Source organism: Rhamphochromis longiceps, linkage group LG14 (genome assembly GCF_057381845.1).
Source record: "Rhamphochromis longiceps isolate RC_006_pf linkage group LG14, R_longiceps_female_GT1.1, whole genome shotgun sequence".
NCBI lineage: Eukaryota > Metazoa > Chordata > Actinopteri > Cichliformes > Cichlidae > Rhamphochromis > Rhamphochromis longiceps.
In genome coordinates, this window is record NC_140570.1 from 28,286,065 (window position 1) to 28,304,085 (window position 18,021).

Here is an 18,021-nt window from a genome sequence, read left to right on the forward strand (position 1 = left end):
AAAACGCAGGTTGCCTTGTGACTGCATTGCATTCTGGTCCATTAAGGACAATTGTTTTTACTCTGTTTCACTCTGTTTAACTAATGAAGACAGTGTGTGATAGTGAGGGAGTGAAAAAGGGGAGCATATTTCCTGTTGATGTCTCAGACAACAAAAGTTTTCCATTAAATCATTAAATTAAAGTGAGTGCGGTGGAAAACGCGCGGTGTGTTGTCGCACTCTGTGTTTGACCTGTGATCCAGTTAACGAGAAAAACATTGAACTGAGCAGCAAAACAGACAAAAGACAGCCAGAATCAAGTGCACGATGTCGGGAGTTCTGCACAATATAAGCACATATATTACAGCACAAATCAGACTTTTTGCATCATTATTAATCAACTATTGAGCTTTGAAGCTGGTTGATGAGAGACGTAAAGATTTACACCATACAAAGAAAAAAATAAACATGAGGAAACTGCAGCACATTCTTGCATTTTTCCCTTTGATTAGTCAGTGAGTTTAATATGAGAATCTAAAAGAGAAGCATTGTCATATATTTAAATTAATTATGGTCAAGTTACTCTAAAATGCCGTCTCATTCGAGCACCAGTGACAGCACAATCAAAGCAGATGATCCAGCTTTGATTTAGCTTAAATTGCTCTCCTAACCTTCAGTGAAGACCTGTAACAAAACTAATATCTGGGTTACAAAAAAAAAGAGTTCTTGTTGGTACTGGGAGTTGAAAGGCACATAAATGTTTCTAGAAGGCTCAAAGACATTATGAAGGAAAACATAGGCACCTTTTTATATAGCATATCTGTGACACACGACTCCCATTATTGGCAGTGTCAGAGTCATTTTTCTCAGCGCGAGGCAGATTGCAAAGATAAAAGCACATTACAAGAGTGGTGATTATCACTCTAAACGACTTGCCATAAGGTTGCCTAGAAATTGATCTTGTGGCGTGATCGTTAGTCTTTGAAATGTTCTCCTCTACACACTCGACCACACGAGCGTCCGTAAAAACCTCTTAAAAAATGTCATAAATTGCGTCAGCTGACGAGCTGCATGGGTACGGGGAGTGCTCTTAAGACTGCAGCGGGCTCGAGCGAACGGGTGGTAAGTGCACTCAGAAATCACATCCATTATGTTGTGAATTATGTATTTGAGGGGCGCAGGCCACGGGACCTGAGGGGAGAAGTGGTTGTGAGTTGCCTGCGGGCAGACTTGGGGCAGATCAGAAGAGAGCTCACTGTCCTGACTCCAAACATCCGCCATCAACTCCCATTAATGACGTACCATTAAAGGCAACATTAGGCCATTAACAAAGCACGGCCTCAACGCTTGCTACTTATCCATTAACCCCTCCTAATGCAACTCGGTGCCTAACATTTTGGCAATGACTTCATTCTTCTGTTTCCGGAAGAGCTTACATTAGCTCACCCAAGGGTCTGGCTTTGTGAATGAACAGACTGGATTTTTTATGTTCCCCGTCAGCAGGAGACGCTATCAGAAGCCCTAATAGATCGCCAAGTCTCGACCCTGTCACGATGACCGTGTTTCTCAGGCAAGAAGTTTAAAAACTCCATCACCGTGAGGATATTAAAGTCCTCCACCGCACAACCTCTCTCCTCTCTCTGCTTTCAAAGTCATTTTCCTAAAAATAGACATGGCCTGCAAGCAAGTTTGCCGGACAAAAGGGATTATCGTATCATTTCTACCCATTAAAATGGAAAACTGGCCATTTCCGACCTGAATCTGTCTGCCATACAGATAAAGCTTATTTTAATTAGGGTTGTGACATGTGGAAATGATCGCACAACACCTCGAAGGCATTTGAAGAGGCGTAGGGTCAAAGTGAAGCATAAAACCTTTAAAAAAAGGAAAAGAATTGCATTTAAACACATTTAAGACTCGAAAATGAACTGTTCCTACAGTGAAGTTCAACATTCAGTTTTTCATTTAAAAACACAGCAGAAATGTAAGAGTTTATTTCAAATGTTGCTTTTGTGTAGCGCGCACCAAGGCTGAAGTCTGTTAACTCTCAATCCAGGCAGTTCAGACGTGTGATTAGAAACTAGTCATTCATTTTTAATTATTTCTGAGCCATTTAAATGTGATAACATTCTCATATGCCAAGGAGCCTTCAAACTTCATTAAACTGAAGGATCCTACAAGCATTATTGAATATTTCCTGCTCGCTCATGCCTAATGATGAGCTTGCATCCACATGCAACAACTCTGCTCCTAATCACACAGGCTTTGAATTTAAGTTGGCTAATCGTGCACTTGCTGAAACACTAATAGGAGTCTTTCTATTTTATTGGCCTAAAGTTGCGCTTCGTTTCAAATCCAAAGACTTTTTTTAAAATCTCTTGTTTCTTGCTAGTTGTTGGTCCCTTCCGTGCTGAAACACGTGGTAGTTTTACAAGTGAAACCCATGTATGGTAAAGAATCCCACATTTACGCTGTGGCTAAGTAGTAGAAATAACATGAGAGGTAACATATGTCCTGAAAACACCATCTGCAGTTGCTGATTTTCAGCAACTCCTGCTACACTCCTGAATCTATCGCAGCTGTGATAACAGGTATCTGATCACATGGTTCTTACGGTTACATGCTATTTCGCCTGCGTTTGAGATGAGGCCTGGATAAGCGGACGCGGTTTCTCCGAGGGTAGGATTTGCTTTTAGAAAACTTTATTTTTAGCCCATTTAATTAAAATTACAGCCCTTCTTCCCCTCTAGCGCTCACAGGAAAGTATAATCAGCCCAATTAAGGCTTCAAAATATAGTCACACGGATAATTAAATAAATGTTTACAGTCTAATAAAACAGATTTAAGCTTTAAAGGGGTGAAGTGATGGAGGCAGCAGTGAGTAGCTCTTCACATTAATGAGTAGAGCGAGCTTTGAATTTACTGACAAGTCTGAACTGATATCTGCAAATCTAAGCGCAAGGAATGAATCCTCAAGTTCTTAAAACGTCCTCGATTTTTCACCCCTTCCGAGTGAGAGGTGTTAAGAGGGAGCTTTAAAATATTCCCGACACATTCAAAACAACCTTCTTGACATCAAAGCGCTCGTCGTTTCACCAGGTCTCTTCAAGAGGTATCACATCAGACAGGAGGTATCAGGTTTTTTTTGCATACTGGCCATAAACCTGCCAGCTTCGCTCGCCTCAAGCAATTGAGCCAACTAGAGCAGGACTGACTTGTAGGGTAAGTGTCTGCTGTCTGGACTGGAGGCAGAACATCATTTGTAATCAGTTTTATTAATAGCATAAAAAGGTCCTCTGGAGTAACAGCATGCTGCAACGGAGGGGGGAAAAAGGAAGCCAGGCTGGTTCTGGGACAGGTGGCCAATTGAGTGAATACCAGTTGGCAATAGCGGTAAATAGTTGGCAATTTTGATAGGCAAGTCACTGTTTGTGTGATTAGTCAAGTTAAAATCTGCTTCCAGCATTGAAGGTTAAGGACTTGCTGCTTTTCTCAGTTTTATGTACATGTAAATCGAATATCTTTGGTGGAGAAACACGCAATCTAAAGATGTCACCTTGAGCTCTGGAAATGTCAGTTTTTAACATTTTCTTCAATCTTATTAATCAAAAAAAAAGGAAAATTCACAAAACATCTAGTAGTGATGTGACATTTTCTAACAGTCACTTAGCCCTGGCCAGGGCTTAAATCAGGACTACAACTACTACTCATTGTTACAATCAAATTATGCTTTTTTAATTAGATTTGTTATTATAACAATTGTTTTGTCCATGAAATGTCAAAAAAAAAGCAAAATTTTACTATAATATGAAAGAAAAGGGAGCACTGGTATTAAATATGAATTATCAAAGTAGATCGTTTTTAAATTTCTGCCAGTCAGCTAAGTCAATTCACAACTTCCCTCTGTTTTGTTTCGCTGTGAATAAATATCCTTTTGGCTTTGGAGTGTTGGCTCATCGAACAAAAACAGCGTTTTGGGCTCTGGGAGCATGTGAGGTTCTTTTGCCTTTTTATTGCGACGCATATTAATGATGAAATCACCAATGCAGCTCTCACTAATACTCATGTTCAGCAAATTACATATGCAAACCGACATAACCCAACTGGAGGGTCAAGATGGAAACATCCACTGAGTCATCAGACTAAAAGCATCCTCATTCTAGTAATTAATTCAGTGAATTATGATCTTTTTTATTATTATTTTGAATTATTACCCCAGCTGGCTGCTTCAGATTCCACTATTTACACAACTGCAATCAGCTTTTGTTCAAGTACCCGCCTGCCTGACTGCCTGTCCCACAAGTGCTCCCTCTCCTCTAAAAGCAGCCCCACCCAGTCCCAGCCCCCACACCTCCCTGAGCAGGAAATCCTTTGAACATTTGTAGCCCATTGATCCTGTGGGAGCAGTTGTGTTTACTATTATGCCATCTGTATGACCATATTACAGTTTCAGGTGGTGCCTGAGGATACCAATCAAACCTGCTGCTACAACACACCCCTCTTGAAGCATCCTGGCAACAAACCACACACAGCCTCTCATGGGAGCAGTGAAAAAAAAATTTTAAAAAGAAGAGGGGAGACAAATCAGGCCAGGAATCATACCTTTTCTACGTGGGTAAACAAGAATGCATCCACTTATCGATCTTAAAGTGCCTCATTAGATGCTGCATGAGGCATGGCCTAATATTTTCCCAACTCAAAATGCATGATGAATAGAAATATGTGCAGTGCTTTTATTATTGCATGAATTTAATTCACGCCACCTACTTTTCCGTATCAATAATGTATGTCTTGTTACGCTGTAAACAACAGAAAATATTAACAGGTAGGTATTTCCATTTGTTCGGCAGATGGTTTTTGTAGCTTTCATCTCTGGTAATTGCCGCGGTAAGGCTGATACTTTTATATTAGTTGGGCAAAGAGTCGTGTATGCTGTTGTGCACTCATAATGACAGAACTGACCTTCTAACCCTTCATTGTGAAACAGAGCAAGCAGTGTTCCCCATTCCAATGAGCCAAACAGCCTGGTTGGTATTAAGAGGGCATGACGGTTTCAACTTGTGTCCTGCTTCAGGTTTTGACTCTAGGGGGGTCGTAAAGCCTCTGCTGGCTAAATAGGGCGGAGAGCAGTGGGAGGAATATATGGAATGCAGATAATACATACAAAGGATTATGTACCTGTTTGCACATCAAGTCTGTGTGGTTTCACGTTTAATACCCCTGGACCAACGTTCACTTTGATGGAGGACTGTGAAAAGCTGGAGATTAGCATTATATGCAAAAAATTCACCTACATTCAAAATGCATTTTATCTTTTGTCAACGCAAGGTCACCATTAGTGTTATACTTCTTTTTTGTTGTTGTCTAAAGACACAAAAGATAAAACTGTCACAACAAGCCACATCTGATTCTTTTGTTTGTGCCTTTTGTTTCTATGAGATGAGATAACCGCTCTTAGTTGATGTAATTCAGTATATGTCACAGTCATCTTGGTTACAAAGGACCTTTAAGGCATAATAATTTCATTAGCGGTGGCTATTACATTTTCTTCTTCCATCATGGCATGAGGAGAAGCTATACATCAAGCTAAGTGCTTTTAACCATCCACCCTACGGTTGCAGTGCTTCCCACCCAACCTCACTCTGTTTCTTGTCCTGTGCGGTACATCCCAAACAAGCGCATAAAAAAGCCCTGCAGATCTGTCAGATAGTGAGATGTACTGGCAGCAGCGAGACATCCCGCTTCACAAAAAAAAAACCCCTGTCAATAAGCAAAAATGTGCCAACACCTCTTCTGCTACTGAAAGGTGTTCAAAATATGAGCTATGTGGCCCGGAGAGCTCATGAACAAAAGTCTCCATGGGAATGTTGTGCACAGACTATCCCCCTTCAAGCAAAGTGAGTCAACACACTGTTCAGTAAGACCTCCAAAGCCATGTGCTGCTTCTGCTTCACGGCCAGACAAAAACAAGGTTTCGGGGGTGAAGGCTTCCCTTGAAGTCCAAAAAATGATTTAAAACTGAACAAAAACACCGGGCTTGTCTGTACGTTGCTTCGCCATTCAGTCCTGATATATAGAGAAGGCTGCTGACTTTCACCATCTAATGTCAAAAATACACGATATCTTTGTCAAATACATTTTGTGTTACATATTCTAACTAGCCCTAACCCTACTGGCCTCTTACGCATCAGCGTGTCTGCTGCCCAGTATGCACCAATCTAAACTGTTGTTTGCATAACATGATCCAGGAAGACAATTCAGAAAAGGTGTTGTGAAATATGTAGTCTTTACAATACTGCAGCACATGTAGCAGAGTAGCATGACAGCTGGTGTGGAAGCAACGGGTACCTCCATAAAGACCTGCTAAGTGGTTTATGAAATATGCACAATGTAAAAAAGATAATAACCTGTCTTTTGTCCTCTTCAATATATAGTAACTTCTACTCCAATTATATATATATATACTGTATGTATAAAGAATACCCATGCAGGCAGTGATTACTTCCTAACGCTCAGTACTTGCATTGGTCCCAATGAACAAGTATCAGTAAGGCTATTAGGTGGCTTGAACTTTTGATGGCACAATCTTCTCCAATGGACCAATATACAAATGATCTATCTAATACGGTCCTAAAGCCAATATATTTTGACTTTTGACTGAGCAGGAAATGGGAAATTACTCATACACTATATGGACAAAAATACTGGGCTCCCTTCACACTACACCTGCAGAAGCTGCTCAGCCGTGGAAACCCATGCCACGAAGCTCGCGGTTTCTGATGTTAATGCCAGAAGAAGTCAGCAGAGCGCTGGCGCCTTTTACGCGCCATGTGGCTCAGCACCACTTTGTGCCTGAGTTGCTGTGGTTCCTAAATGCTTCCAATTAGCAGTGATACCACTTAATATCTAGGGGGGGGGGGGGAAGAGATTTCACAAACTGACTTGTTGGTGACATCTTATTACAGTACAATCGTTGAATTCAGTGAGCTCTTTTGAATGACTCAATCTTATAAATGATTGTAGAGGCAGACTGCATGGCCAGGTGCTTGATTTTATACACCTGTGGTTATGAGGCTAAAAACACAAAACAATTAAAAGATTAAGTGCAGCCCAATGCTTTTGTGCATGTAGTGTCTCTTTGGTGAATCCTTTCCTTTCTTTAATGCGCCAACATCAGTAAAGGGTGTTGACAAGTATATAAAGAACTATTATTTGTGCTAAACACCTGCTGGTATTGTTACTATGAGCATCGACGTATGTTGATGTATTTGGGCTAAAGCACTTCTAAGCTTCGTAAAGGCTGACAAAAAGAAAAGGCCTTTACTGTCTTCAGTTGTTGGTAATATAAAGAACATGCATATTAGGCGACGTAATGACCTGTGACGAAAAAATGCATTACACAAGAGACATCACAAAAAGAAATATAGCCATTCAACCATGATATCTATACAAATGCTGCCCCAAGGAGAAAGGTAACAAAGTTGTCCAATTATTAGAAAGCCACTGGGAAATATTGTAGTCTGAACCAATATGCCTGTAAAAACAAACTCTGGCTGTGATGTTGTCTTGGTTTAGCGCATCCATAGGTGGTGGCTCTGTTTATAAATCAGCATGCTCTGGCAAGCCCTTCACAATAAGACAATCAAACCTGAGATTTTCATGAAAAGGAGTCGAAAATCCATTCAGCTTCAACCAAAACATCCCAAACCTACATTCTTAGCTTTTATTTTCAGCTCTCAATTTTTTATTTATTTCCTTTTATATTTTTTTTGCTGTTTGACCCTGAACATTTAAATGAGATCTTGGCATCATTAAAAGAGGAAATGATGTATTATCTCTTCTATAGCTTCTACTTGTATGATGGAGGGCAGGAATGGCAGGGTAATGGTTTCTGGCATCTTCATTATTCAAAATTACACACTTCAAAGCTCATTTAGCAACATCCTCATTCTATAGGCTAGCCAGCAATAGCAGTAATGCAAATTTTTATGTGACAAGGGCCAGTGTTAACAAGCTAATAGTGAGTTTACTATTAAATATCCCTGCTGTTTTCCATTGTTACCACTTTACAGCAAAGCCACAGTAAAATTAAAAGTGATACATGCAGAGAATTTAGCATTTAGAGGATAAGTCAAGTCAATTATATGTATTTAAACTGTACCAGTGGGATATTTAATGCTTTGAAATTCTCTCCAGCAACACAAGGCTACTTGACCTCTTAAGTCGTCCCATTAGAAAATTAAGTACTGCATCCAATTACCAGACAAGCATCTCTTCACCTTCCTTGTAAGGTCTGGCAGCAGAACAGCCAAATACTTAACAGCAAAGCAGAGCATTTTATCACGAAGCATCTAACACATCAACAAGTCATGCATCAGCGAAAGCATCGCTTGAGGGGTAGCTGCCACGCAAAAACCCACCACTTGACTCCTATGAATAAAAATTGAAGCTGAATGTCAGGAAACATTGCTGCAATTGCAGATGCATTAACAAAAAAAAACAGTTTTGAGTAACATACTGTAATCTGGTGTGAGGATTACAGTTTTTCTAACCTTTTCCAGGCAGCTGCACATTAGGAGATGCATGCCCAGGGGTCCAAATACAAGTCTCAACTGGAACACATACTAGAATGAAAGAAGGTCTCAACTTTAGAAGGGAAATCACAAGTTCCTCATTTCATGGACTGATTTATGTTTTTAGGATTTCCCTTTATTTTATTTTATTTTTTTATAATTCAGCATATAATTTCAGTAAACAGTTTGAAATGTTTATCTTCCATGTTTAGCTAATTACTTCAGTTTGTCTAATTACTTTTCAAGTGTTAAACTACCTCAGGTTTCAGCTTGGCAGCCTCGATGTGTATTTGACAAATCAGAGTAACATTAAGAGGATTTCTGAATCTTTGTGCACTGGAACTTTTCTCATCAAGCATACGTTAGTTCTCAGGCACCGCAAAGCCAAACTTAGCTGCAGTTCTCGATATCAGTAAGGATGTGGTTACGCTGATACCATTCAAAAATCGAATTGGTTAACTCTTCTAAGAGGTGCTGTTTGAGTTGCTGTTGCCTGTCCAGTGTTGCTACACCTCTGCAAACTGCTTTCCAGCCCTATTTCATACGAGATCCTCTGTTCAAGCTGGTTCTGACTTAATCAGTGTTGTATCTGTTATCTACTCCACATATGCAGGTGGAAAGGAGGGGAGGTCCCAGAACAGTGCCAGGATGGTTGCCGAGTAGCCTACTAACATTACTATGAAATATAACCATATTAACATTAACATTAGCTGCTGTCTCAGAATGACATAACACAATGATACTTTTTTGGATGAACAAATCTGGATGCTGGTATTTGCTTGTGCTGCTGCTTTGCTAAATTGGAAGTATTTACTCGTTGGGTATGAAAAACATGTTAGCATGTATGTTTTTACTTTTACTATCACCCATCTCTTACGGGGTCACCTAGTCACCTACTTCTGCGTTTAGTTTTTCCTGTGCTTGTGGCCATATTCTGTCTTCTTCAGGACAATGTACACCTTGTAGACCTATGCTGCCCCCTTCAGCTCTAGAACAATTGCAGCCTTGGTATGTGTACTGCCTGTGGTACCTACAGTAGCTTATGGTAACATCTCCTAATATGGTTGTTCTATATCCGCGGTAATACTGGTATATATTTTTTATATGATATAAAAATATCTTATTGCTATAGCTATGTGTTTATGTTTCTTAGTGTGCAGAACAAGAAGACAAGCCCGGGCATGTCTGAGAGCGAGAGGGATGTGTCCGCTGCTGTTGAGCAACATCATCGAACAGAGCACAGTGCTTTCCAAATGTGCAAAAATGTTCCGGTTAAACGTGGAAACAACAAACCTGTTTCACCACTCCAGGCAAAAACACATTATCAAAGGCAAGCCAGTCTATAAAGGAGGGGAGCGACCCAAAACTAAACAAATAACTCCACCGAGTGTCACCGGAGCACTCATTGTACTGCTTCAGTGACACTACATCAGTCTGCTCCACTGCTCTTCCTGTGAGAGGAAAAGCAATCAGTGGATTGAAATTACTGATGCATTGACACGGTGGAAAAGCAGCTGGTTAAAAAGGTCAGCCTAAGATTATTATATGACACTATTGTACAGGTCCTGATTAGTTACAAGGTTAAATTACTTTAGTCATTGTTAAACAAGAGTATTAAGAGGTTATTTTATACTTTTACTGAAAATTTCCAGAGAAACACTAGCTAGGCTACATTTGACTCATGCTGTGTCACTGGATGTTGTTGCTATATTGCTGCTGCTTCTGGCACCTTGTTTTAGTAAATTCACAGTTTGAATCGCGCAGTTAATATCAGGATCCCACTGCAAAAGAAGGATGGAAAATGATCCTCATTTACTTACACTTATTAAACATTTACAACATTTTTCCCTATCTCATCAGAAGTATTTTTCCTGAAATATCGTGATATAAGTTTGAGCCTGTATCGGCCACCGCTAACCCCTACGAAATAGTGCGAGCCGAAATCCTCCAAAGAAGATCTTTACAGAGATACCGACCATTTTTAAGAACAACCTGAAAATTCTTTCATTTAAAGAGTAAGGTACTCATCTTAGAAGCATGTGGTACACTGTTATAAAAGGTCCATGGTAGTCATCAGTGTATTGACTCATTGGTGACTCAGAAAGATCTGCCAGTCGTTTAATTTTCCTGTTGTTTGATATTAAACACTGTCAGAATGATGGGCTTTTAATTCCAATCACAGATATGCTGTTGCTATCCTCTGTGAAAGGAAGTCGTCCCTGAATGGGAACTCCTGTCTCCTTACAAGTTCAGCCATAGCAGCATGTAATCAAAGATAGCTTCAGGCACTGCAGACTGCTGCTGCAGTCTATGAAGGGAGGATGGTGGACATCAGCACAACACAAAGAAACAGCTTTTAAGATGGCGAGAATGTGAATACTGAGGTCAAATGCAGACAAAACCTCCCTGTTGAGTCCCAAGGGTGGAACGTAACCGGGAGCAGTGCAATGTTTCATGACTGGAAAACTGCTAAACAGCGTCGGAATGAATAGAGTAACTTCTCAGTATTGCAAAAGAGCTTTGGAGCCAACAGAGGGTGATTCAGAAATAAATGGGAAGACAAAACTCTGTCGTTTTATTAGTGGCCCGAGGCTTGGAATGAATGTTTCACCTTTAGCACAAAAGCTGTGTCAACCTGTCTGGCTCCCTTGAACCGCAGACAAAGAAAAAATATAGGTTTGATATAACAGAAGCCTTCTATCTTGCTCAGTGTCTCTTGTATATATAGAAAGAAGCAATGAGGTTTTATGAGAGTGCAGGCATAAATATCAGAGGTCCATCACTGACCCCCTTTTAAGGGCAGGAGGGACATCCTGCTACTGGTAGCACCCATGTGGTGAGACTCTGCTGTCAGTGGTGCTGTGGCTTTGTCTTTCTTTTACCTACAGGATAAATTTGAATAAGGAAAAAGTAGCCCATTAAATGTAATCTACAAAAAAACAAAGGACACATAAGCAGCCACCATGTGGCTTCCCTATATATGTGTCCCTTTGTGGTATTCCTAAAACCGAGGTCAGCTCATTAACATCACAGTTAATGGGAGAGGGGGTGCCACTCAAAGAATTCATTAAAACAGAGCAATAACGCTAATGGAGGATTTGAACAAAGATCCAGGCCCTGTTAAAGATGGGTGTGGCCACAGGCTTTTCAAATGGAGGGGAGACGCTTCCCCCCAGTCAGGTTGCACATGTGAAGTGCTGGGACCGACAGCAGCAACTCTGTGCCCTCTCTGAGGGGTGTGTGCTGTTCCATATTAATGACAAAGACAGCAGCGGGAGCAAGAAGTCGCTATCATACACTCATTTGTTTAAAAAGAGCAAGCGTCACAATACAGTCAGTGGGAGACCACAGGAATCCAGTGAAAGCTGAGGGATGCTTCAATGACTAAAGACCGAAACAACCTCACTTTTAGTCCCCGACCCAAGGACCAATCTGGGGTGCCACTCCTTGTTCACCAAAACCACGAGTGGCTTCGTGCACATCAATGGGGGCTTTCCTGCATAAATAAGGAAGAAGCACCACTGCATTGCACAGTTATCGCTCTCTCATGTTGTTAAGTCTTCCTTTATAACTGAAACAATGGAACTGTGGTGCCTCTTCTCAGATAACAAATAAACCATTATTTAAACGACAGTGACAAACAAGAGAAAAGGGGGGAAATGAGACATTAATCTGTCTGGTAAAGTATCATAAAGACTCCTCTCACTTTATTTCACTCAGTGTAAGCATGCGAGTTGTAAAGCGGAATGTATAAAAAGTCAATAAAGTGCTAAATTTAAACAATTTTCTGAACCTGAGCAGGTAATTGAAATAAGAAATGGACAACTGAAAAGGCAATTTTGGCTGAGATTATAAAAATGGAATATATCGCACACTCAGGCTCTGAAAGTAGGGCAAGCCAATCACCAAAGTGTAATTAAGATTCACTTGCTGCTGTTTTACTGATAATCCCTTGTGTAAAACTGTCACAGGCGAACAAAAGACCTTTTTCCTCATTGAGTCATTGCCTGAGAGTGATTACTTCTGCCACCCAAGTCCTTTCATTTTCTCAAGGCAAAGCCACTCATACATCTCCCAGCTTGGCCAGTCCAGCAGAGAGGGAATTGCTCTGTCTGACATGTAGGAAGCTCACCATGTTCACGCACTCACCCATATTTCTCGACGCTGTCGCGCTACATCTAATCTGAAGGTGACGTTTGTTTTGGCAATCACATTTTAGAAGGAATTAAAAGTATTGCAAAAATCTTTAAGTGAATAATAGGACTGCAATTTGAAAAAGTTATCATTAAGCTTAGAGACGGGAACAAGCTGTTCTTGCGGCAACTGTACACACAAACAGGAATCATAAAAAGACCACCCCCCTTCCTCCCCGCACTCCTCCACCTGTTCAGTGTCCTGCTGGGGGCCGAGAGAAACCAGAGTGTGGTTGGAGTGCGCCTCTGTGTGTGTGTGTGTGTGTGTGTGTGTGTGTGTGTGTGTGTGTGTGTGTGTGTGTGTATGTGTGTGTGTGTGTGTGTGTGTGTGCACCGCTGCAACCCTCTGCGTGAGGGGGGCAGAGCAGACAAAGACCAAAAAGAAATTAGTATTACACTGTTTCTATCGAACTGCACTACATTAGAAATACAAATAGCCGAGCTCTTTTTTGCACCACTGAGCACTAAAGCTCTCGGTGTACTGTATGTGGGTAGGCTCAATGCACCACGCCATATGGTACGGATGCACATTTGTCATAAGCATCGTTTCTCTGGGGACAAGCTAATGCACCGGCCTGGTTTCTTAGAAACTGTAACATCCAAAGCCTTTTTTTTTTCTTCCTCTCACAGAAGTAGAGCAGGTTAATGATCGCCTTTTATGTGAGCTTTCCTAGTTTAAGATTTGCAATGAAACCCTGCTCTTTGCTCTTTCGTGACACATCAAAGACTCTGACAGCTTTAATTTCATCGTAACCCCGGGTTATTTTAAGTTTCACGCAAAACTTCCATCTTTATTTTTAGTTATTTTGGAATTTAAAACGTCGTTTAAAAAGTTGTGACTGCTTATTCCAGAGAGATCCTCACATTCCCGCTATAAAGGCCTGCTGCCAGGGGCGCTGTTAGGAATTCTGCACCCCCCGTTGGGAAGTGACACTGGCCTCTCCACCATAATGCGGCTCTAATTTACAGTATGACCTCGCCTGTCTAAACGGCCCTCTCTTGTTTGAGGAGCCCTTTTGTTTTGTTTTTTCCCCTCCTCTCCATCAGCAGCAGCAGCAGCTCTGCCTGCTGCTCAAACTTCCACTTCTTATTCTGATCGAGACCCGAGGAGCACATGATGCACACAAACAAGCGCACAGAAACCCAAGTCTCTTGTGTGAACATCTGTCTCTTTCTTATATCTCACTTGCTTTGTGCTTCTTGGGTGAGTAATAGCATCTGCTTCACTTTATACTCAATAAAATGGTCTTTTTCATCCGAAACACAAGAGCACTAACTGTGTGATACCAGAAAAGATTCCACTTCACACTTTGGCTCCACACATACGACTGAGAGTCCTTTTGAGAGACATTATGAGACACCAAATACGGGTTAAGCATCCAGCAGGATAATAACTTATAGATATCTCTTTTGGGACTATTTGAAGCATTCCTATTATAATAAGTGAGATATATTATGGATGAATGGAAGGTTTGCTCCCTTTATTGGCTTAAGATGTTGCCAGTCAGATTACTCCTATATGATGGTCCAAATTAGGCATTTAAATTTAGCAGATTGTCTTCTTTTCCCATGCATTGGCTCTACTTTGATTACAGAATGGGATTATGTTCTCTACATTTGCAAAAACGTGGCCATTTCCAGATTTTGATCAACAAATGGCTCAGCCACTCGAAGAGATTAGGCCTCAAATTGACAGCAAGTGAAGTGCAGATGCAGGATTTCTATTCAAAGCCATGATTCGCTTGAGTTGTCGTCCTTCCCTTCAATGCATCTGAATTTTGCATGAAGGAATACAATACTTTCCAAGTCACAAAGAAATCTCTTTTCAAAGGAGAAACTACCACAAGCAGTCTTCAAACATCGAGAGGAAGCCGCCTATAAACAAGATGAGACGTGCACAAGCGCCCAAATGAACACTTGTACAAAATCTTACATGTATCTCAAACATACAATTAAAGCTGCTTTCTTTCTTTTTTTCTTTCCTCAGGAATTAACATCAAAACGTTCAAGAGACAAGTCCTGACACAACCTAGTTAGAGATGAAAGAAAGGAGAGTGAACCCATCTCCGGTGAAATTGGGTGACCCCTTCACCCCCTCACCCATCCCTCAACAGATTAGTCCATTAGCAAAAAAAAAAAAAAAAGGGGAGAGCCCCACTTGCCTGACAAGTAATACCAGCTGTGGCACGGAGCACTGTCTGTCTGTTCAGGAGGGGAGGTGAGGAGGGTGGCGGCGGTGGTGGTGGGGGAAGGGTGGAGACAAGGCGGTGAACAAAAAACAGATGCATCTTTCTGGAATATTTGTTCCAGGACTAATTCAGGACTCTCTCCCCCCCTTCTGTTGTGTCTGGTAGCAGCCATGGCGCGGCCTTCAGCGAAGCAAATATAATAAAACACAGGCTTGTTTTTTCATTACAAGTATTGATGCAGTTTTTATTGCAAATCCAAAACTCAATAAACACCTTCAGGCAGATTCTGCTCACACTGAGCAAATTGGCAAAAGAAAACCGGACAAGTTTCGCTTCACCTTTTGCCCTCTCTCCTTCACGCCAACTGTGGTCTAAGCAAACACGCATGTTTTCACCATCACTTGAGGCCACATGTGTAAATACGCAGCAGCGTGGACAACCGTAAAGTCTGCCCTCATTACCCACTCAGAGCACTCTCCTCCAGTGCTCTGAGCACACGGCACTGCAGCGGCACAGCCGTGTAAAAACACTTTAAAAAGCCCATTCGTTTCCTCTCAAACAAACCACCTGAGCTTGACTGATAGGTGCTGTATGGTGTTAATTTACAACAACAGGCGCCACCGTTGTGTGACGAGGTGAAGGGGAGCAGGGTGATATGAGCCACTCCGCCTCTTTCCTACCCAAGGAAGCACTTGAAAGCCTATGGATTTGCCTATGGCCTGGCTGAGTGACACCAACACATGGCGCTGCTACCTGTTGGCGTGACAGAGGAGACTGTATGGAAATCTACAAGCACACTACATACCACGCCCAACATCAAGAGCACGTTCTCAAAAAAAGAATCATCCTTTGTCATGGTTTCATCACCTTGAGGGAGGGAATAGCGAAATCATGAAAATCCAGCTTAGAAAAAACACTGAAAGCACAACAGCTGCACTGAAATCACACAGAAAGTTCCAAATTTCTCTGCTAAAACTTAATCACTTGTGCAAGCCATTACAACTGCCCACATCCCAGTGTAATTACTGGAAGGAGCCTGTCAGAAGTGCTTCCCTCCACCTAACAGACAGCCCATAATTAAAATAAATCATACAGGATGTGAGCCAGCATCATTCTGCTCAGCAGCCCATGTTAACAGAACACACACACGCACATAAAAAAAGAGACATGGTGGTGGTTATGACATCATGGCTTGAGCACATGTTAACACTGGGTGAGGATGACCACCTCACAATGGGCAGTTTATAGAGAAGAAAAGTCACTTTTAAAGACATGAGCTGAATGCGGAGGACAGTTTTACCTCGAGGTGAGGAGTTGTAGGAAACTACTTAGTAATTAATTTTTTTTTAAACAGATTACATACTTAGGTGGTTCAGAATTTAACACAATGGAGAGAGGAGGTCACGAAGTTTGTGGCTCATAGGAAGCCCATTTAGTTTCTTTTCTTAAAGAAAGGGGACGTGTTAGTAGCCTGGTGAATCACATGCTACTACATAAAACTGTACTGCAGACTACTAACTTATAACTACGAAACACCCACATTCCTGTTTCCTTCTCTCCCCGGGAATGTGATCGATAAGCCCGGGCTGAAGTTTTGGAGGCACCTGCCGCAGGTACGGGACTTTCCCCTCGTACCTGCGGCTTCCAGCGCCACAGCCGCCCGCTCGGTGAGACAATAGCTTACCTTGGCTGAGAAGCGCGATGAGGAGGAGGGCAGACGCGTAGCCGGCGGACAACAAGTGCATCCTTGCGAGTTTCACAGATCCTCAGTGGGCTCTTCCAGAGGTTTGTTTAAAACGCACACACAGTTTGGTTTGAGTTTTTTTGTTTTGCGTGTTTTTTTGGTGGATTGATCTAAATCGTCCTCGGGAGCCTGGTGCTGCACAGCCGCAGTTTCACTTCTTTTTGGCTCTTGTTCCAGCGTGGCATGTGCTCGCCAACTCGCGCTCGCGTCAGTTCTGGTGGAACAGGTAATTGTGAGGGGCTCGCGGACGAGCGCGAGGGCGGGGGATACTGTCTGCAGCTCCGCCCTGAGATACCCCCCCCCCCCCCCCTCCCTTCTCCCTCTTTCCACCCACACCACCTTCCCCTCCTGAGCCAACCACCCTCCCACCACCACTTCCTCCCTTCCCCTCCAGCAACATCCTCCCTCCCCTCCTCCTCTTCCTCCTCCTCCTTCACCTCCTCCCACACACAAGTGCACCCCACCCCAGCTCTTTCTTTAAGACCCCCCTCATGTCTCCCCTTGCACCCCCCACCCCACCCCTCTCCCTCACCCTCCTTCTCTCATCTGAAACTCCTATTTCCCTCAAACCCTCCCACCCATTCTCTCTCTTTCCAACAGTCACCACCATCCTGACTTCACACACACACACACACACACACACACACACACACACACACACACACACACACACACACACACACACACACACACAAAGGGAACCCTTCAGTCAAGCAGCACCTCAGACTTTTTCAAAAAGTACACAAACACCCACCTGCATTTTAAACTCACCCAGCTTTCAACTTGTGTATTATTTAGCAGTTTATTAGGAGTGGGCTGTTTTCTCAGCGAATCAATCAATCAACCAGCCGGTTTATCAAACATGAGAAATGCCAAGGTGACATTTTCACTTCTTCTAGTTTTGGTCCAATCAATGGATCCAAAACAGTTTACGGTGAATCAAAAGCTTAATGGGGAAGAAGATGGGGACCGGGGAAAGCTGAACTTTTCTGCTTTTAAACGACTGATCTGTCACCTGATACTAGCAAATTCGTTTTATTTTGATACTCGCCCATTTATTTTAGCTGTCACAAAAATAATCATAAAAAAAAAGTTTTTTAATGTTTTCATCGTTCTGGATAAACTGAACAAGCACATTCCTCTTGTCAAAAATATAACCTGCCATTATTAGATATGCAAAGCTGCTTTTTTAGATCATTTTCTGTTGTTTGTTTTTATTTTTAATTGACAGCAGTGACATTTGATGAGCTAGCGAGGACTCTGAATGCTCATGGCAGCTTGAATGTACAGCCATCATATTACTGCCTCCAAGTAAGATATCCATAAGAAATGCACTAAGAGTC

At 42.0% G+C, this 18,021-nt stretch overlaps 1 protein-coding gene across 2 annotated transcripts in view; it reads right to left on the reverse strand.

Moving 5' to 3' along the window:
• alcamb (activated leukocyte cell adhesion molecule b) overlaps positions 1–16,913 on the reverse strand; it is a 50,151-nt gene extending 33,238 nt beyond the window's left edge. For both annotated transcript variants that reach the window (XM_085379526.1, XM_085379525.1), the window contains exon 1: positions 16,619–16,913. In XM_085379526.1, coding sequence (XP_085235652.1) covers positions 16,619–16,679 — 61 coding nt within the window. In that variant the 5' untranslated portion in view covers positions 16,680–16,913. The remainder of the gene's footprint in view (positions 1–16,618) is intronic.
• Between the last annotated feature and the right edge of the window lie 1,108 nt (positions 16,914–18,021).